Source organism: Morone saxatilis, unplaced genomic scaffold (genome assembly GCF_004916995.1).
Source record: "Morone saxatilis isolate NCDOM2014 unplaced genomic scaffold, NCSU_SB_2.0 Contig22, whole genome shotgun sequence".
NCBI lineage: Eukaryota > Metazoa > Chordata > Actinopteri > Moronidae > Morone > Morone saxatilis.
Window position 1 is genome coordinate 24,227,548 of NW_023339785.1, and position 21,418 is coordinate 24,248,965.

A 21,418-nucleotide genomic window follows, 5' to 3' on the forward strand; every position below is an offset into this window, starting at 1 on the left:
TGTGTGCGTGTGTGTGTGATCATGACCTGCTTGATATTGTCACTGAGGAAGACAAAGTAGACGCAGCAGAAGCCCAGCTGGGTGATGATTAGAAACAAGTTCACCGTCTGTCTGAGAGAGAGAGAGAGAGAGAGAGGGAGAGGTTAGACAAAGGGTAAGAAAACATATTGAGCCTGAATTGTCACCACACTAATACAGAAGGTTCATGAACTAACACGGTGATGAACAAGTTGGCTCTCTGACAGAAAATGCTGAGTGCCTTTAAATTTGTCTTTTTTCATGCCAGAACATTTCAGCAATGCTTCATTTTATGGGTAAAATTCTGAATAATCTTCCATGAAGCTTCCATAAAAAAAATTTAAAAAACTATGTAATTTGGTTCCCATTATAGAAGTCTTGCATTGTATGGTTGCCTGTAGACATATTTCCCATTAGTGCACTTTCAGCTGACCTCCTGTGTGTCGACTGAAAGAGATTACAACAGCAATTAAATGTAAATTAATTGGAATGAATTTTTTATACGTTCGAAATACAGTCTAATCTAATCTAAGGGTAACAATTGGACAGTTTTCTCTATAAAAATCATTTGTACCAAATTACAGCAACTTCCAAGAAAACCTCTGAGAAATGATTAGGTCTAAATATCAGGACCTACAACATAACACAAGCTTCTTTATGAGAGCAGGAATTCATTGTTTCTACCATAATTAGATTTTGCAGCCTCTGAAACTGTGTTTATACCCTCATGAGACACCATAACTCTGACTGAACTGAGATACTGTTTCTTAAAAACTCAACAGAAGTTGCTTATCTCAGGCTTTAAAAAATACATTACATGACATGCAACTAACTAAAATAGCTACATTACTGAATCCATATATTTCATAATGTGTAAAAAACAAACGACACATAACAGAACTGTATGGTGGTGACATGAATAAATGATGAGAACTGATTTGAACCAGAGCTAAACTCAGCAGGTAAAACATCCGTCTTACTTTCCCCACTGCGAGTGTCTCCTCAGCCATGAAACGTTTTCCATACCGTACTGCACCGCCTCGCCGTAGGACAGAGATGGCCTGTTCATCCTGGACGGGGAAACAAATGAACATCTTTTATACGATATGTCACAGCAGCTGAGCATCCCAAGTTTCTTTAAAAAGCCCAATAATTGTCATGTGGTTTATAAATGAGGTGAAAAAATGAGAGATTAATGCAGTGGAAGATGAAGGGCCAACAAATTGTTACGGGGTGAGCAAGTGGCAACAAAGAGGTAAAAATCACTCCTCTGCTTCATGAGGTGCTGACATGAAAAGTGAGCACACGGGGGTATCTTTGTTCATCCCTTCCCTCCATGCAATGAATGTTACTGTGATCGAGTTGTTTTGGGAAATTAAATACTATTAAATAAGATAATCTCATGATTATTAAAACATTTAAATGATGTGTAATAACAGATTAGGATTTTTTACAACCTGTCTGTGAAAATGAAAGACAAAGCAAAAGTCTAACGCAGCCTCTGAGTTACAGACATTGACACACATTGGAGGCTGTCTCATGGAAGCACAAGAAGCCCAAAACGACAGTGAAAGTTGTAGGAAAACCCTTTGCAGTGAAGAAAGAACAGTTCAGAGTGACATTATGAAACGAAAAATTGCCAATAAGGTGCAAAAATAGACAAAGATAGGTTGGGAAAGAAAGAGTAAAACGGCTATAATAAAGGATAAAGAAATATCAAATATCTCTATAACTACATATTTGTAAAGGCTTAATAAATGAAACTTCATGTCTGTATGAGTCTATGAGAGAACAAGAGGAAGTGCTGACTCTTGTCTCAGCAGACAAAAAAAACAGGAAGAGCAGCATTCGTTTCCCACAAGCCTTTCTTCTCTGTGTTTCTCAGCTTGATGTGTGACTTTTCTTTCATAGACTATGTCTGAGGCTCGCTGTAGAGGCGCTTCATTCATGCTCTCGACCTGCTTAATCCTCTCTAGCGTGGCGGGGCAGAGAACGGGGCAAAGGGCGGGAGGACACGGTGGAGGGGCGGGTTGACCAGCACCAAGCTGCAAAACACACTAATGGGAATCTGATAACAGGTTGAAGTGTACATGAGCGTGTTAATCACCTCGGTTGTCACACACCAACAGCTGTAAAACGGATCCTTCCTGGGGTTTATTGCCTCGTTCAGTTACATAAAAATGTATTTAAGTTGGACTGGGGACAACGTTTACAGCAGCCCTTCTGATCACGGGTCACAGTTACATTGCCTCTGGTCTGTGGAGCTGACGAAGAGCCTCGGTCGGTGTGAGTGCACTCCAAAACTCAGTGCTAATATGCCGCTGATTACAGAGCAGAAAAGGGTGGAGAGACATCCCTAAATAGAGTGTAATCTGTCATCCAGCAGCAACAAACAAGTCGCTCTTGGCACTCTGGACGGCTAAGTAAACAAATGACAGACAAAAGCAGAGCAAAAACTGTGGTTTCACAGCGCATGCAGGGTTAGATTATCTGCCAGAAACAAGCCACAGTGGACCCGCTGTGAGAGAATGGAGGTAGGGACAAGAAATTATCTTCAGGCTGCGTTCTGGAAACAAACTATTGCAGGGGAAGACAAAGACACCCACATGGACTAGGACCTCCAATCGAACCCACTTCATCTCAACCTGCCTTTTCTCTGTCCAGTTTAGTGAAAACTGTTCTATATTTCACAAGAACACTCCAAACAAGGGAAGGTGAACTTTTTGATTAAGGGTTGGGTGTTATAACAACATACAGAGGTGTTCTTTATAGCGTTTATGCAGTATCTTCCCTTTTTTTATCTCTGGCTGAGGGCTGCAACTAACGATTTTTTTTCGTTATCTGAAAATACTGATCGCTGGTTCCAAAAGCCCAAGGTCTTGTTTTTGTACACAACCCAAAGACATTCAGTTTACTGTCATAGAGAACTAAAGAAACCAGACAATACAAGGGACAATGCAGACGTGCCGTGCAAGTCTAGAGCAGTATTTTAATAAGGATACTCTGAAACACTTGCTTTCTACTGTGTAAGGTGGAGCTGACTGAAATGAAAGTAGCGAATATTGGTTTTATAGTCCTAAGGCTTTCGGTGTGTTCTTACTTTGCACTGAGGTGGTGTGAACATTTGACCAGCAGCCTCATGCAGTGGACTGCGACGACACCCATACACAGCAGGCTGATGGGTCCGAGCTGGAGAGAGACAGAGAGGTCAAAAAGGGAAAGGGAGGGACGGAGAGTTTATTTAATCTTTCAATGCTGTTAAACATGAGGATGTCTTATGAGTTCAGTAAAGTGTAATTGAAGACTCAAGATTGCAATTAACAGACTAGCCCACTATACGTTTAAGCAATTTTTCAAGAAAGATTGTCAAAAATGTGATAGTTCCAGATTCTCAAATGTAAGAATTTGCAGCATTTCTTGGTCTAACATGATGAAAAATCGATTATTGTTTGGTTTTAGTTCTAGAATATTGTGATAGGCATCTTTCACTGTTTCACAAACCAATCGATTAAGAGCTGAGATATGATTGTTAGTTAAGCCCTGCTGCTGTCCACATGCAATATTTTGCCTCATCTGTTGCTGTGCAAACGCTTTTTTAAATGAATGTAAAGCAAACCAGGTGTAATGAAAGGGGGATGACTGAGACAGGACTGGAGAAAAAACGCTTGATGCTTTTCTCTGAGAATCAACATAATGAGTAACTTAAGATTTTGAGATGTTCAGATTACTTTTCAAAGTTGTCAGCCTGGTAAGCAGTACAGTGGAAGCCTAATCATTAACATCAGATTAGAACACCGTGAGAATCATTTTCATTCGCACTACTCTGACCACAATCTATCACTTTGATGCAACATGCAAATGATTCCCCACCCCAACCACAGCTCTCTACACGAGTCTGTGAACAAGCTCACAGCTCAGGGGGAGGAAGAGGGCCAAACCCAGTCCTGCTTCCCTTAACGGTAGAACCTGTCCACGACTGCAGTAGCATGAACACACGACCACAATGTACTTCACATAACAATGAATATAGCTGACCGAAGTCCTGCGAGGCCAGCCTGACCACGTCTGTCCCATGTCATGAATATTTGACAGGAACAGGAGCAGAATCTAATTTGGTGCTTCCAGACCCGTCATGTGACCTGCTGTGATCAGATAATAAAATCTCTGTGTGCTTACCACCAGGCCTGCATTCTTGACAGCCAGGGGCAGACCGAGCAGCCCGGTACCGATGTTCCCTTTCAAAAGGTGGATTAGGGTCTGACAAAAACTGGAGAAGAGAAACACAGCAAGTAACATCTGCATTAGAATCAGGCCCACTACATTTCTATTTAAATCCATTTAGACAGACAGTTGTTACTGACTGTTGGCTGCTGAGGGCATGTTAGAGTTCACAATACTTACGAGGTTCCCGTCCGTTCTCCAATCCTCTCATAGTGACGCTGGGGTCTGGTAGGTCCAGGAGGAGAGGGACAAAGCGCATCCATTTCCGATGGATTGTGGTCAGAGAACAAAGAACCTGAGACGAAGAGAGGAAGGGAGAAGAGAGGAAACAAATGAGAAAAGGCGAGGACAAACAGAAATCAGTAGATTTATATCGGTCTTCATTTTGTCAACAAAAATGAAGACCGAAAATATATATTTTTTAAATCAATCAATTTTTCCACAATAACAACTGACTAAATAACAAGTAACTCAGCTATGATGAAATATATCATAATTTTCAACACTAATGTGAAAAAGCTGGACAATGGACAAATTATACAACAACTAGTGTAGTATTAGTAGTATGTAACTAATTAGTGTAGTATTATTCAGCGATCTGCACTTTATTTGCTCCTGCTTGCTGAAAACAGTATCCTCCACCGCCCAAAACCACCTTTTCTGCTGCGCTAACAAGCATTTTAATAACACGTCCCTGCCGGTTTGCTCATGTTACATTTCTGGACGTAACACAATGAAATTTAACAACAGGTGACAACAAAACAGCAGAGAGTAAATACAAATACAAACAGGCCGGCCAACATTCCAACAACTATGAAAAGGTCAGCTCAAATTATAAAGGACTGCTGGTGTGGATGTAAAGTTACTTTCAGTTGACTCTTTTTTTCTGGTAGGAATGTGTGCAAGCCTGTTGTAGTTTGGGTGTGTATTGTATTAATGCAGAGAAGAGTGGCATTTTCTGGGACAACTTCACCAACATTCAGGGTCCATGGAGAAGGGAACCAAGTCTGAAGAGGTCAAAGGTCCAGCAAACAAACAGCATTTCTGTGAGTCCAAGGGCTTGTGGCAGGGTCAAACACATCGCAAAGAACATTTAAAAAGGCATCAAGAGGGCGACAGCTGTACCCTCAGAGCACAAAAATCACTATTTTTCTGTCAACAGATTAGAACTAAATCTAAGTCAAGTCAAATAAACACATCAGTAATGTTAAAACTTAATCTGTACAGTAGACAAGAGGCCTGCAGCTACACTCAGCTACCTGCTTGTTGACACAGCCGTGTTTAACCATGAGACACTGCACATCTTAAGCACTCAGACTGCTGGGCTTCAGAGCACTTCACTTTAGTCTCTTGTGACTCTTCTTCCCCTTTACAAGCATATTTTAGCGTAGGAGAGATAAAAAGCAGAGTATTCATTGTTGCATTAGCAGACAGAATGTCTACTCACAACGTGAGAACTAATACTGAAGTGAAACTGAGGCCCGACTTTAAAACTCACAGCACTGTGCTGCACGGCTGGTTATTCAGTGGGTTGTCCTGCTTGTCCTTTAATCGTCGGGTCTATAAAATCTTGTTTTGTTAGTCCAAAACCAAAAGATATTCAGTTCAATATGATATAAAACAGAGAGAAGCAGGAAATCATATTTTGTTTTTGCATGAAACATTAATCTTATCAAGTCTTGGTGTTCAAATGAGCTTCTTGCCCTTTAATGGAGCATCCACACACTGCACATATACTGTTTCCAAAAACTCATTGATACAAAATCATTCAAATGTTTTGTCTCTTGTCAACAACTTGGTCCAATAATTTCATTAAGAACAAGTGAAAGTTCTTTCACTTCATGGCGTAAATAAATCATAGATACTGTACCTTTATCACAACATATTCAATATTGAATGTGTTGTTGTGACCTCCTGCCAAACAAGACACCAGCCGCGCCAAAAGCTGCTTTGATGATTCAGTGTCTACCCGCCATTTGGGATTACATATAATCCCACTGCGTCTGTGTGTATTACACTGTGTGCACCATTCCCAGACCACTTTGGGATCCAAGAAGTCAATGCAAAGTTGTACTGACAAATAACAGAGCACCTGACTTCCATACCTTCACTTCGGATGTCTACATCGCTGGAGGCCATCATGTTGGGTCAGGTGCTTTAGTGTGCGGCTGGGTGTCGTCTCTCCCAGCATCGACAGCCACCCACTGCAAAACAGAAAAAGTCATTCAGAGTCAGATTTGGCAGCAGCAGGGAAACGTGAGCGTTAACTTCACAGTGAGAAGGAAGTTACACTGACAGATCACGGTGCCTCTGTCACTGAGTGGTCCTCAATTAACAATAGTTCATCCAGAATTCATTCAAATGACTGCCAGATTTGCCAATAATGACAACAATAGTTAGTCGTAGCACCAAAAGGACATGCTCTGTCAATTTATCAGTAAAACGACTCAATATTATATGGTAAAATGTCAGAAAGTGGTGAAAAATGTCAATCACCGTTTCCCAAAGCCCAAAGATATTCAGTTTACTGCCACTGACGACTAAAGAAAGCTGAAATCAGAGAATTGACTCCAAAAACAAATAATATAATATATATTATAGAATAAAATGACAATTAATCAATGACTAATCATATAATGCAGCTGAGTATATTATAAAAAAGTAACTTTCTATCTCCACTTACAATTTTAACTGAAACCTAATTATAAAAACATTCATTCAGATGTGAAATTCCACTAAGGTATGAACTGGTTCAGAGACATTACAGTCATTCTGCAATTATGCTGCAAACAGAATGAGAAGGTATGGTGATCTAGACTTTGTGTTGCTTCGATCTTTGGGCAAGACACTTAACCCCGGCGCACTGAGCCATGACGTTACATAAGAGCAGCACGAGGGGGGGGTTAGGTCAAAGAGGGTGTGTGAGAGCTGTGTGTCGCTGCTTCTTCTAATCACACAAGGATTTGTACAGAGGCTTTGCTGTCCACCTGGCCTTTTCGCTGCTGCGAGGACAGCTAACGGCTCAGATTATGCCGCACTTTTTGGGAACCAAACTTGTTTTACTTCCCAGCAGTCATAACTTCTAGTGAGCGCGCTTCCTTAAACTCCGTGTCACAGCACGTTCAGCGTATGACAAAGCTCAGAACAACTTGGGAAACTGGATCTGTGTGTATTTTACGGGGAAAAAACACAAAATGAACTGCAAGGCCTGACGTGTCCAAAAAGAGTGAGTAGGGGGAGAGAAGATGTGTGACTTCCTGAACAACTACAGCGTTACTGCGGCCAACACGTCTCCATTAGAGCTACTCAGCAACTTTAACAAAGTGCTGAAAATGACTCTTTACTTGTGATAATGTTGCACTTGTTATATCCCACTGGGTAGGTTCAATATTGTCACTCTAGGTTAATCCTTTAAGCAATCACGCTACACACTGACTCCATATAGTGGACGCAGACACGGAGAAGTGAAAGCGTGGCGCTGGCACGAGCTCTACATTCACACGCTCACTTACAAACATTAATCAGAGAGTGCCGACCTGGACCTTCTCTCTCACCCTCTCTCTCCAGATCTGTGGATTAGGATGTTCCTGGTTTATCTGTTAACAGTTCTGTTTGAGGTTATAGATATGTAAATAGCTGTTTGTCTGCCTCTTTCACTCGTTCCTTTAGCGAATATGTAGATAGTTTGCTCGATCTTCTTGACTTCTTGTCTGGCTAAATAACGATAATGTTCACAGTGTGTGTATGTAAACGTCCGTCGCTGTATATACCGATAATAAAAAGGTTTACAAATTATTTAAACAGAAATCTCCATAAAGGTCAAAATAATTCAAATGTTTCATGACAAGGGTAGCTGTATTAGTGTGGAATATATATATATATAAAAGAACATCAACAGATAAGTCAGTAAGACATGAAACATTATTAATGGACTCAGTGGAGCTGGTAGGGTGTGAACATGAGGCTTAATAATAAAAGTCCCAGCTAATGAGTTAGTCTGAGCTACTATGAGACTGCCAAGAGGATCAGACAGTCATTTAAATATATTCTCGGCTATGAATACAACAGAGGACACACAGCGAGCTGACAACACAAGACTCCACGCTGCCTGTCTGTCAGTCGCTCAGTCTGCGGGGTCTTGGCTGGGGAAGCGGGGGTGGCTGGTTCAAGTCCAGCAGCGGCCGCAGCGTGGAGTGTGGACTGGCGAGAGAGGAGCCAGCTCACCTCCTGGGCGCTCGCGGGGCGCCGCTACGTGGCAGCCCATCACTCTGAGCGCTGAGCCACGCACAAACTGAACCTTCACCACTATCACCGGTGTTTCATCCAGTGTCGCTGCTGTGGAAAAGCTCCTTTCTTTCACACATGGAAACACAAAAAGGCTTTGGCAACAGTGTCTGTGTTTTTGGGAGGAAAGAAATGTAATATTTATCTACGTGTGCACTTCTTTCAACAAACCTATTTAAACTAAACTAACTAAACTTTTATCTGCTAAAATAACCGGACTGCAAGTGAAGAGGGTTTCTTTTATAAACTACACTAAGACTGGTTCACGATCTGCTACTGAAAATACAAGTTTGAATAGTGCTATACTTTTATTATGATGTATTCATTATTCAGCTAACAAATATTCTCATGATGAATCTGTCCGCTGCGTTTTGCTGTTAAACAACTGATCATTTTGTGTCAGGAAGTAGTCCGAAATATCCAGTATAAGAAGGCAGTTTAATATTTAACATTATTTGTTTGACCAATACTCTAAAAACCCCAAATATTCAATTCACAATGTGATAAAACAGAGAAAAGCAGCATTTCTTCCTCAGTTGAGACAAATGATTGGCTTTTTGGCTTGAACAAATATAAATGTGTCAATATTCAGAATAATCGCAGATACATTTTCTGTCGATTGATAAATCAGTTGAGCAATTACTTTATAATTACTTCAGTTTTAAATCTTATGCACCTAAATACAATAACTAAGTTGGGTACCGAACCCCCCGATCCAATAATCAAAGTTTGTCTGAAGTCTTTTCCAGTGTCACAATGTGCAGTGGAGTTTGTAAACAGGCGTCAGGTCATTCCAGAGCAGGTAAGGAGATCTCCATTAAGGTGCAAACAGCGACCTTTACAGTCAAAGGTCTGAATGCAAATATTAAAAGAGCTCCCAGTGTTTACTGATGATAAGCCAACACACAGCACATTCCGTGTGCGCCCCAGGGTGCGGTCACATCAGCTGCCTTCACCGTCTGCATCTGCTCGGTAACGGAGAATCACAAGTGTGCTGCTTCATCACAGCAACACACACACACACACACAGCAACACACACACACACACAGCTGCTTCATCACAGCAACACACAACAGCAGCACAGTAACACACACACAGGCTGCTTCATCACAGCAACACACACACACACACACACACAGCAGCAAAATAACACACAACAGCTGCTTCATCACCAGCAACACACACACCACCACACACCACACAGCAGCACAATAACACCACACACAGCTGCTTCATCACAGCAACACACACACACACACACAACAACAGCAGCACAGCAACACACACACACAGCAGCACAGCAACACACACAGCGCACAGTACCACACACACACAGCAGCACAGTAACACACACACACACATCACAGTAACACACACACACACACACACACACACAGCTGCTTCATCACAGCACACACAGTAACACACACTCTGCACATAACACAGTAACACACACTCTGCACAATAACACACTAACACACATCTGCACAATAACACAGTAACACACACTCTGCACAATAACACAGTAACCACACACTCTGCACAATAACACACACTCTGGCACAACGAACCTGATTAATGTGATCATGTTAAACCAGTGTGTGTGTGTGTGTGTGTGTGTGTGTGTGTGTGTGTGTGTGTGTGTGTGTGATAAAGCGAGCAGATCCGTCCAGGAAACATCTTAAAATGAGCCTGTGATTAATATAGCAGTGTGTTAACAAAGCAAAGGGATGGCGCGCGCGCACACACACACACACACACAGTAACACACACACAGTAACACACACACACACACACACAGGACTGAAATAGCATGAAATGGCTAAAACAACTATGTTGACTAAGATAATGTTATCAATAATCCAGATAACCCGCCGTAACGAGCTGTTACACGCGTGGAAACACGACAGTTCACGTCGCCTCGGCTCTGCAGAGCAGCTTAGTTACGTTATGTGTCATAAACCTCGGTTAGCCGCCGATAGCTGTGTGCGTCCCGATGCCATCTTTGTGGCCGTAAACAGCGAACTCTCCTTACCTCAGCGGGAACCGGGTGTCGGTCTCCTCTCTCTCTCTCTCTCCGACTGGCTCTATTCTTTTACTAGAGGCTCACCTCGCCGCAGACCTCTGCTTTTCATATCGCAGTCATGTCTGATAGAAAGGCGGCGCGGCGACGAGCTGCTGCACCGATTGAAGGCGAAACGAGAGTCTGTCGGTCCACCGGACTGTGCGCGTCACAGAGCCAGCGGTGCGGTCACGTGACCCGGGACCCAGGGACGGGAGCGTGCGTCGGGCTGTTTGTGCGACGTACTGTTGCCATAGATACCGGATTATGGCGGTTTTAACTGCGTGTGTTTTTAAAAAGGCCGTTGTATGTTAAATGCTTTGGTTGTCGGGAAGAGGGGACGTATTACTGACTAGTGGTAATAAAAACATAACGTACTTTTTTCTTTATCGCGGCTTTGTTGATAAAACTACGTTTTTGGTTATTGTATTAAGTCTGTGTTCATTCTTTTAAAAAAATAAAATAAAATAGGGCTTTTATTTTGGAAAAATGCGGATTGGAAGCGCTTGGTTTGTGTCCCGGGGCGGCCAGGCTACATTGAGGCTACGTTTAGAGGTTACCTACGCAGTTTCTCTTCCATTAATGTTTACTTTTATTTTTAATTCGCTCAAGCAAGTAAGTGAAAAGACACTAAATGACAAAAAGGAGTTGGAAATACGCAGCAAAGATAGGAAACATCCGGTCACACCACCCGGGTGACAGCTCGCTCTGCGTCAAATTATCCAAAATAAAAGCGGAAGTGACGCCGGTTTAGCCAAATTGAACGTTATAAAAATCCTCTTTTAACGTTAGTTTATATTTATGACACGTTAAATCCTCTTTATATAGTCACACAAAAGGTTTACTACTGACTACACGACTCAAAACGGTGCAACATAACAATACGCCCATCTAAAATTAATTATTTCACACCGGAAACGCCGTTGCTCTGTTTATAAGCGCCAATTTAACAGCGGCTAACGTCAGTTCATTCCTGTCCACTGTTTACAACGTTTATAAATCAGTAAGAGGTAAAAGTCCACTGCTGGTTGTTTGTTACAGCCTGGTTGCGCCACAAACATGACGGTAAGTGACCACTAAGAGACTTTTGCTGTAGTTTAGTTCGGATATAACTTCCTCTCCGCGTTCAGTTAGCCTGCGAGCTGAGTTAGCTTTCAATCTTGCATAATTAGTTGGATAGTTTGAGCAGAGTGAAGCATTACATTCATACCAGCACAGGTACAGCTCAGCTCTTCTTTGTTTCTCACGCTGACACATGGAAACCTGAGCTCACATAATGTGATATCGGGTTATCGATCAGCAGTGGATGTGATGGATTAAATGATGGATTAAAAGATGGATTAATGAGTGCAGGAGTCAGTGACATTATTTAATCTGCCCCCCCCCCCTACAGAAGCACGAGTTTGAGGTGGCGATGACCTGTGAAGGATGCTCTGGAGCTGTGACCAGAGTCCTCAACAAGCTGGGAGGTGAGACTGACCCGGCTCGGTTCTTCTCTGGGTTCTGATGCAGACCCCCAGAGCCTGCCAGATGTTCCTGCAGCTGTATCAGCAGACACACTGATACACTGATGTGTGTTCTCCTTAGACCCCAAACTTCATAACATCTGCCTTCACCACCTGCAGTAAAATGTCACCTCCTTTTGTATAATCTGAGTTTTAAAAGTCTTTGTGACAGCTGTTGCTGCACCGATAATGAATCAAATCAAAAGAGAACAATACAGATCCAGGAAACGAGGTGGTGTACAGATAGACTGATGACATAAAGCAGGAGATATTACATTACATTATTATATATTACACTCCTTCAGGAAGGAAACAAAAGAGGCTCTTTGACTGCTGAATTTACATCCATCAGTGAAGCATTTTGCCAAAATCATTATCAAATTTATTCTAAAAAATATTTGTCTTCTTGTGTTTTGTAGGGAAGCCAAACTCCACATTCCTCCTACTAAAGTCTTTAAAGATACGATCAATGACAAATCTGCTTAAACCAAAAGAACAATTAGTATTTACCACAATGTAAGATAAATAAAGTATACTTCCTTAACCTTATTCACAATCAGGTGTTTATGAGGAAGCATTCAGTCTTTCAGTACATTTATAAACTGATTGAATTTGCTGTGAACATGGATCCATACCGCGACCGTTCCTTGCTTATCATTCCACATCTTCTCATTTGACAAGCGGCAGGGTAACAGCGACGGGAGTTCGCATCCTGTAACTTAACCAGCTACATGCTAAATGACTGCACACCGGTCCTTTTTAAAGCTTAAATAATTTGCCCAAATGATCAGCTGCCCAAAGCTTTGCTCTACAAGTATTGATGACTGTAAAACCTCATCAGTAGCTGCTTCCTCCCCGGTACAGTACAATAAACTTGTAGAATGTGTTTCTTTAGAGTATCACAGAACCTTTTGATTCAGAGTGTGTGATGTTTCATTCTTTAAGTTGAAGCATCAAAGAAGCCAGAGCTCTCTCCTCTGTGTATCACGGAGGATCCAGTGGCAGTAAATGAACACACCCGTTCCCATGACTCTGAGTGGTGAGTCAGCCGACGCGTCACCTGATGCCCTGGTACTTCTACAACACTTTCATTTGGCTCAGTCATTAAAGTGTTGACTGCTTAAGTGCCACTTCTGTTTTTCTAGCTCATCCAGTCTCACGGTGAGATTACAAAAGGAGCTTGTTTTGTCAGACAGCAAACTTCTCTTAAAGTACATAAAGATCCTCTTACACTGTCACATCTCATCAATGTGTGAGTGTGAGTTGGTGAAAAGATTTTCTTCCCTGGAGAACTGGAGCCAGAATTCTAATTTATAAGCAGAATAATCTCATGGTGAATCTTCTCCTCATACAATGCATTGCTGCAGTGTCTTCAGTACTATTATATCGCCTGTTGGAATTAACCAAAGTGCCTCTTTGTTCTGTGTGCTCTCAGATGTGAAGTTTGAGATCGACCTGCCCAAGAAACTGGTTTGGATCGAGTCCGACAAAGACGCGGACTTCCTAATGGAGACGCTGAAGAAATGTGGAAAGGAGGTCAAGTACAACGGCGCCAAATGAAGGAATGTGCTTTCACGTAGAGCGGGTGGCGTGATGACGGGGATACAGTGATAAATGTGTGTTTCTTTTCCGAGGACTGTTGGTTAGGATCGCCGTCAGTCTGCATGGCTTTCTCCGACCACCAGAAGGGTTCATTATTATTGCTTTTATTAGATGTATTGTCTTTTCAAATCAGTTCTGCCTGTTCAGACGACAACAGAAGAGCCTCGATTGTAAAAACAAAATTAAACAGTTGTGCTGCGTAACCTTCTTTCCCGTGGTAGAGGTGCATAAGTCAAGGAATAATGTCCAAATCAACCAAATCTGGCCGAATCTGGCATGAAGCTGCATGCAGGACAACCACAACAGTGTCATCGAGGCGTTCCTCTACGTGTTATTCATCTCTCCAGATTCACATGAAGAGTATTAGTCCTGCAAGTCCCGACTAGTTTCATTATCAGTCGGTCTGTTATGGATTTATAAATATATGGGCGTGGGTTGGCTTACTTCTTTCATCTGTGTGTATTTTCTTTAGAAAATGATTGCTGCTGATGCAAGGTGAAGATTTATGCTGGAATTCTTTATCTGTCAGGAAGAGTCTGATGCCCCCCCCCCTTAGATGCCAAACCTCCCCAAGCTCAAACGCACAACAATCCCCTCGGATGCAGATCTCGCTGTCTGTCTGTACGTGCAGCACTGGGGTCGAGGCAGGGCTGTGCACTGACACATGTATGTTAATACAAACAGAACATCGGCGCAGGCAGGTTAGAAGACTGGTTGTCATTCTCATGGAATTATGTAACTGTCTTTGGAAAGGTCACCTTAAATCTGCAAAACAGCTGACGCACATTCCCTGGTTTGTAAAGCATTACTGCTAACTATTGGCTATATTTGACTCAGTATTATAGCATTTATTGGATTTGATAGAATGATCTGCACCAATGGGGAACCTCCGTCTGTCTCTCTTCCCTCTTCAGTGACCATCTGCTGGACTTGATTTTGTTAGACTACTTTCTTTTAGCTTCGTCACAATTTCCACTACAGTGATCCACTAACACCACAGGTTAAATGTATCATGTTGATTGAAATTAACCGACAAATGTTTTCTGTTACTAACATGAAGCCCTTATTGTAATTCACTCTGTCTTTTTGTCTCTCTGGAAAAAAGAGAAGCACCCTCTCCAGGGCTTTTTGTAATTGTCTCTTGATATGTTGTGTACACAACCTACACAATAAAATCCGTTCAGTCTGTCCCAGTCTGCTTCTTGTATATCTTTACTAGTAGTAATTCTTATTTAAATGGTATGAATAATGAACAGGATTTTTGTAGCATTTATACAAAACAATTTATGAACTGAACGGTGTGAATTGTGGAGAATCTAACGGATCTAACCATGTGTAGTATGACTGTAAATTTAATCTTAAAACTCACTCAGACGGGTGACGCAGTGGACTTTTTCAGAGGTTTTATACATCCAAAGAATTTCTATAAAATCCAGACCAGGTGTCTGATTGAGAACTGAGTTTATTTGTGAAAACGTATAGCCACACCAGGCTGGTAAAGGGGACCTGCGTCTAACTGGGAGCCTGCTTTTAACATTTACAGTACATTAAAAAGGAATTCATAACTGATCACACTGATAAGGTTTCTCTTCTACATCTGTAAGTGAAAGTGAAAGAGTTGAACGATGGTAACTGAAGTAGAAATTCACAGGTTATTTAAAGAGACCTGAGTGGTGATAATCATCTTTTAAACTGATCAGAACAACAGTACGGAACTACATCACTGATCCTCACCCTTAGTTTAGTTTAGTTTAGTTTAGTTTATTTCAGTGTGTAGTTGATGTGTGTACATCCTACAAGAGCCTTTTTTTCCTCCATTTCTTCATCTTAATGAAATTAAAATATATTTAATACATTTTAGTCTAGGGCTCATTGGAAAACATCACCACTGGGATTCAAATAGTCACAGTTACTGTTATTGCACACTAGTTACCTTCTGTTTTCTGAAGTTTTGTCAGTATAACTTTCTGTAAATCACCACAGTGGTTCCCTTCGCTCTCTCTGCCAAACCTTGTTTTATGTTGTCCTTCCCTAAAGCATAAAAATGTCCTCCTACCTGTGAAGATCTTTTAAAAATGGAACCTTTTTGCTATTTTTTACAGCGCAGACAGTACATGATTGATAGTGAAACCAGGCTGATGCCTTCACTGCAGAACAACAAAGACTAATCCTTTAACAGTTCTGCAGTAAGAACACACACTATCGGTTATACTTTCGTCATATGTAGTCATCTCTATACAACATGTCCAGCTGTTTGGATAGAAAGTATATTAACCCTGCTCCCTCACTGGAACCTGAAGGTGTGAAAATGTTTTGGTTGTGTAATAACTGCATGCCTCAACCACCAGGAGGCGCTGTGTGATAAAGAAGTGCTCTTTCTTTCTCTTTCTTGAGAGCTTTTAATTGTTTAAAGTAATGCAGCACTTGCCTCCTCTTTCAGCTGTAACTCAAGAGCGGGCTGTGATACAGTCGGTTAAAATGAAATATTCTCTCTCAGTTCTTCACACTGGTGATCCTCATCAATCAAAACTGCTGTGACTCAAAAACACTCACTGCTGCTTTGATTTCTTGTCAGGAGGAAATAAAGTTTTGGACACTGTGGGAGCAGACTCCTACGTGAGTTTCAAACTTAAAGACCCGGATCATCATGTCAGACACGTCATCGGCTGTTAAGATTCGGTGATGAAATGCAAATTAGTGAACTTATCCATTCCTGGTCAAATCAGTTTAAAAGGCAAATGTTTAACTCCTGTGCCAAGTTATAAAGTGAGTTCTCATGTATATTTTAAGTTATGTAATCAAAAACTTTAAGATAACACTTTTTTTCATGTCCCGAGGGGAAGACCCCCTCCATACATGTATTTAGACTGTATTTAGCTTGGAGCAATAATGTCTGTCTGAAGTCCATTCTCAGTGTGTGGGTACTGCTGGTTTTAGGTTTCGACATCACAAGTTGCACACTGGACCATGATGGATCATTTATGATGTCACAAATCATGCTCATAGGCCCCGCCCCTTTAAAAATCAGTTTTTTTTTTAATGAGCACAGAGAAACTTTTCAGCAGATGAATGTTGAAAACATCCTTTAGTGTCAAACTCTGCACATACATCATTCTGCACAGTGAAGCTCAAACATCACACTGCAGGAACAAGAAGAAAAACACATTTTTGAGTTGACAGGGACTTTAAGTTACAGCAGCACAAGAGACAGACCAGAGAGGGAGGTAGGTACAAGATACAGATAAGTTAAAAAAGAGTTTAAGAGCAAAACATTACAATGCAGTTCCCTGATATTCCTGAGCAAAATGAACAAATATATACATGAAATAAACTATATAAGAAGGTGATGTATTATAATGTGAATTTAAAGCTGCACATTTTATATTTTTTAGTTTATCCTGTGTCTGTTAGTCAGGCTGCTATCACAGAAAGATCCACAGCTGCACCACTTCCAGCCGGTTCAACCCTGGCGCCTTCGCCGCGAATGACACCCAGCAGGACGGTCACCAGCGACGCGTAGAAGAGGGTGGCACAGCAGATGTAGAAGGTCCAGCCGAGGTGCTGCAGCAGCTCCGGCTCTTGCTGTTCGATGGACACCAAGAAGGCGATCAGAGCGGCGGCGCAGAGAGCAACTGCAGAGGAGGACGGGACGCAATGCATAAAATGTTTAACTTTATACCTTTTATCTGTGTTTTTTCCTCCAGTTTTCAATAACAATAGTACAAACCAAAATAAGGTTTAAAGTTCAGATGATAATGATGAATGGTGAATGATGATGGTAACATTTGAAATTAAAATGAAATGTCACGGTGATGAACTGCCCTCCACTGAGGATACATTTTCCATGCACTATTAAATAGAGTAACTGCAGGCCCATTTTTCTACCAAGTAATAAAAATAATAAAGTGACACTGAAATGCAACACAATTATTGAGATATTTAAAGGACCAGTGTGTAGGATTTAGTGTCATCTGCTGTGTTCTCTCTCACTCTCCTGTTATATATGGCATCTATGGTCTATATATAAATACATATATGGACATGTGGAATGATATTTGCCTGTATGTGGTTATAAATTGTGTGCTATACCAGAGAGGATGTTGAGGAGCAGAGCGGCGATGGCTTTCTTTCCTCCGTTTAGAGCAGGCCTGACTGTGAGCACAGCAGTCAGAGACAGCAGACTGGAAGCAGAGAGAAACATCCACGACAAACTGTAGCTTCCTGCGAGTAGACCATAAAAAGCACCATAAAATGTTGCACTTAACATGGTTAATATATTCTTAACTGTTAGGGTATGCCTGAACCCCGTTAATATGTCTGAGACACATCACAGAGGCTCAGCAGAACGACTAGCTGGTCCGAATTTCTTTGCCTTCTCTCACCAACTCTACAACAACCTCCATGCCTTGGATGCCATGTTTAGTGACGGCCCTGATCCTGGAGGTATCCCCCTGCTGCATGGTCACCTTATGCATAGTAATCACAAAACACCACAAGCAGTGATGATTCGAGTACCGATGTCTGACATGAACCAACCAGTCTATGTTGTCTGTCAGCCTCAGCTGGGCACTTTGTGTTCTGGCTGAATGGTATCTTTAGCTTTAAGTTGATCAGCAAGTCAACATGCTATATTATTATCATGAAGGTATTTAGTATTAGTGTGTTAGCTTGGGCATATGCAGTTAGCTTGTTAGGTTAAAAATGTAACATTTAGCATGTGCTAACCCTATATTGAGGTCCAATGGTTGAATGCAACTAAGAGCACAACATTTAAGAACTATAGGCCTATTTAAGTACAATTCTAATGTGTGTGTATTTCTCTCATTTCCAGTATGCTTCTATTGTTATTCCACTACACTTTGGAACCCAATATTGAACTTGAGTTACTTTGGAAGTTCAGAATATTAATACAAAACATAAATCAACTAATAAATGAATGATGTAATGTTAAGCTACCCGGCAGTTTGTAGTTGAAATTCACTCCACCTTTGCTGATATTTACACATTAATGCATCAATAATCATAATCCAGTGATATTATATACATTCTGAAATGGGTCATTGCACATTAGTACTTTTACTTTTGATACTTGGTACTACTAACTAACTCTGGTGCAATAACTTTTAATTGTTCGCTGTCCCTGTAAAAATAAATTAATAAAATAAAAAATGAAATTATACTAATACTTCTGTACTTTTACTTAAGTCAGGTTTTGAATGCAGGACCTTTACTTGTAACAGAGTATTTATACACTGTGGTATTGATACTTTTACTTCACTGTATGTATGGGCAGTGCAAAGTTGACCCTTTAAAACAGGAACATTTGCTTTTGATGGACAAGTAGGAGTTCTTGGTACCATGGTCTAATAAGGCCCTCCTTACATAACCAAGGGATATATTAATACTTATTAATTAATACTCGTTAATACTTGTTATAGATCAGTTAGAATCTATTGATATTGTTTCCAGGGTTATGAAATCTTGTTTATCATGTTCTAATAAGTCATCAAGTCTGAGCTTTTAAAGCTTTAGGGAATCATAAATAAATAAACCAAATGTTGTTCTGATTAATGGCTTTTCACTGATCTAATAATTATTAGTAAATGCTTCATTAACATTAATAAAACTATTAAAAACCCTTAATAAATTGTGCCCTTATAGAAAGTAGTGCCAAATAATATGCATTAATGCTATAGAGATGAGCATACAGAAGAAATGATCACAACTGCATTAAGGGAATCTCACATTGACTTCAACATAAATCTCTCCTTTATTTGAGAAAGTGCAGAAGAACTTCGACTTGTCATCTCATACGTATAAAAACAAGCAGCTGATTGAACCTTTTATTGTTTAGAGAGTTGTCACTCTTCTCTGTCTAAAAAAATCAATAAAGCAAATGATGAATTATTATAATCTCCATAAACAAAAGATGACATCATGGATGATGGATGCTTACCCAGCCAGGCTGGAAACGTTGTGCAGCTGGAGAAGCCGTCGTAGGAGCTGCAGAGGGCAAAGAGTCCCTCGCTGGCCCCATGAGTCTCAACCAGCCACTGAGGCGAACAGAGACTCATTGTGTACAGCACAAACTCCACAGATAACAGGGTTGTCAGCACAGTCACTGGATTCCTCATATTACCCTCCCACACGCACAAACACTGTCTCTCTTCAGTGCATCTGATAGTTTGACTTTTGGGATAATGTTCGCTAATTCTTCTCTGCTGGAAGAAACTGCAGTCAACTTCAGACGGTCGGGTTTGCTGCTCCAGGAGATTTGTAGTTTAAATGCATAAATTGATGGAAATAACACTGAAACGGTGTCACTTCCTCAGCATCCACAGCCTCCAAGCAAGGCACATAATCCACAGAAAGCTGTTGTACTTTTCACCAGCAGCTGTGATTGTGATCTCCACACTGGGAATCAAGGCGAAGCTGAACAACAGAGAAAAGCATTTTGTATAGCCATTTTCTCCTTCACTACTGACATACACCATGTAACTGGGATATAGTTGTATACAGTAAATATTTCCCGTCAAATATTGGCTTCTGTTGTTCCACAGTCGATACAATTAGTGTAATATACTGAAGCAAATAGAGCCTGTTTGCTTTTATTGAAAAGCTAATGTTGACCAGCGGGTTGCCATGTTTAGTCCGTGTTCATTAATTAACACACTTCTGTTGCATGCTGAATGCTTTACTTATTGTCCTTTTGAATAAACAGACAGCTTAAACTTTCCATTGATGGAAAACAGCAGGGCAAATTATGCCTGAGCGTGTATCAAATCTGTGCACTTTGAATGTATTAATGTATCCTGAAAAGGTGAAAAGTTGCTCTGAAAATTAAAGTCCCCCTCCGCTCAGATATGTTTTTCTTCTGGTTCTTACAGTTGGATGTTTGAGCTTCACTGTGCAGAATGATGTATGTGTACAGTTTGACACTAGAAAGATGTTTTCACATTCATCTGCATCTTCATGTGCTCATTGAATATCTGATTGTAAGGGGCGGGGCCTACGAGCAGGATTTGTGACATCAAAAGTCAGTCCTGGTCCAGTCTGATGTAGGAATTTGTCACCAGTGCTCACACACTGAGAATGGACTTTACAGTGAAGTAGGAGACAGCTTGTGTCCAAAATTAGAAAATTCTTGTGGATTTTATTGTGCTAATATTACTTTTTGTAGAAAAAACATATCAACCAAACATTATTGTTTTAAGCAGACTGTTTGTACATATGTATAAATACATGGAGTGAATCTTTAAGTCACATTCATTGACTATGTCTATTTATTTTGATAATTTGCCTTTTATATGGCCAAAAGTGGTGTCTGCGTTGGGCATCTTTTGTCCTGGGCTGTTTATGTTGGTTCAGGCTAGGACCCTAAGTTCCAAGGTAAGGGGAATCTTATTTCTACAGCATATAATGGTATTTTAGACAATATTGCCCTTCCAACTTTGTGGCAACATATTGTGGAGGGCCTTGTCCAAAAGCAAAGCCGGACCATAAGGAAAAGGTTTTCCCAGTGGTGTGGAAGAACTTGACTGGTCTGCACATAGCCCGGACCTCACAACACCTTTGGGATAAACTGGACAATCCAGGCCTCATCGCCCCACATCAGTGCTGGATCGCGCTAAATGCTCTTGTATCTGAATGGGAGCTAAATCTCTGTGGGCAGTTTTGGAATCACAAGGGACTATGTTTAGTTGTCCGCATACTTTTGGCCATATA

At 41.0% G+C, this 21,418-nt stretch overlaps 2 protein-coding genes and 1 long non-coding RNA gene across 5 annotated transcripts in view; 1 reads left to right on the forward strand and 2 right to left on the reverse strand.

Annotated features, from left to right (window-relative positions):
* The window catches only part of slc36a1 (solute carrier family 36 member 1), a 41,140-nt gene extending 30,403 nt beyond the window's left edge, over positions 1-10,737 (reverse strand). The window contains exons 1-7 of one of the 2 annotated variants that reach the window (XM_035668973.1): positions 10,560-10,737; positions 6,345-6,443; positions 4,420-4,534; positions 4,195-4,285; positions 3,119-3,207; positions 999-1,088; positions 27-111 (exon numbers count right to left, since the gene is read on the reverse strand). In XM_035668973.1, the coding sequence (XP_035524866.1) occupies positions 27-111; positions 999-1,088; positions 3,119-3,207; positions 4,195-4,285; positions 4,420-4,534; positions 6,345-6,381 (507 nt within the window). In that variant the 5' untranslated portion in view covers positions 6,382-6,443; positions 10,560-10,737. The other variant, XM_035668974.1, reaches the window with a different exon arrangement.
* The window catches only part of LOC118333375, a 598,798-nt gene that overhangs the window by 261,337 nt on the left and 316,043 nt on the right, over positions 1-21,418 (reverse strand). The window lies entirely within an intron of this gene.
* Positions 11,490-14,881, forward strand: atox1 (antioxidant 1 copper chaperone). Of its 2 annotated transcripts, XR_004796969.1 has the most exons (4): positions 11,490-11,651; positions 11,980-12,055; positions 13,527-13,707; positions 14,166-14,881. XR_004796969.1 is itself a non-coding variant. In XM_035668979.1 (3 exons), exons 1-3 carry the CDS (start codon positions 11,646-11,648, stop codon positions 13,649-13,651), a joined length of 207 nt encoding a protein of 68 aa, XP_035524872.1. In that variant the 5' UTR covers positions 11,490-11,645; the 3' UTR covers positions 13,652-14,881. The 2 variants fall into 2 exon arrangements, 1 of the variants encoding a protein (XP_035524872.1); XM_035668979.1 differs by having other exon boundaries at positions 13,527-14,881.

Coding starts and splice junctions, on each gene's coding strand:
- atox1 (XM_035668979.1), top strand. Junction 12,056..13,526: donor AGTCCTCAACAAGCTGGGAG/GTGAGACTGACC, acceptor GTGTGCTCTCAG/ATGTGAAGTTTGAGATCGAC.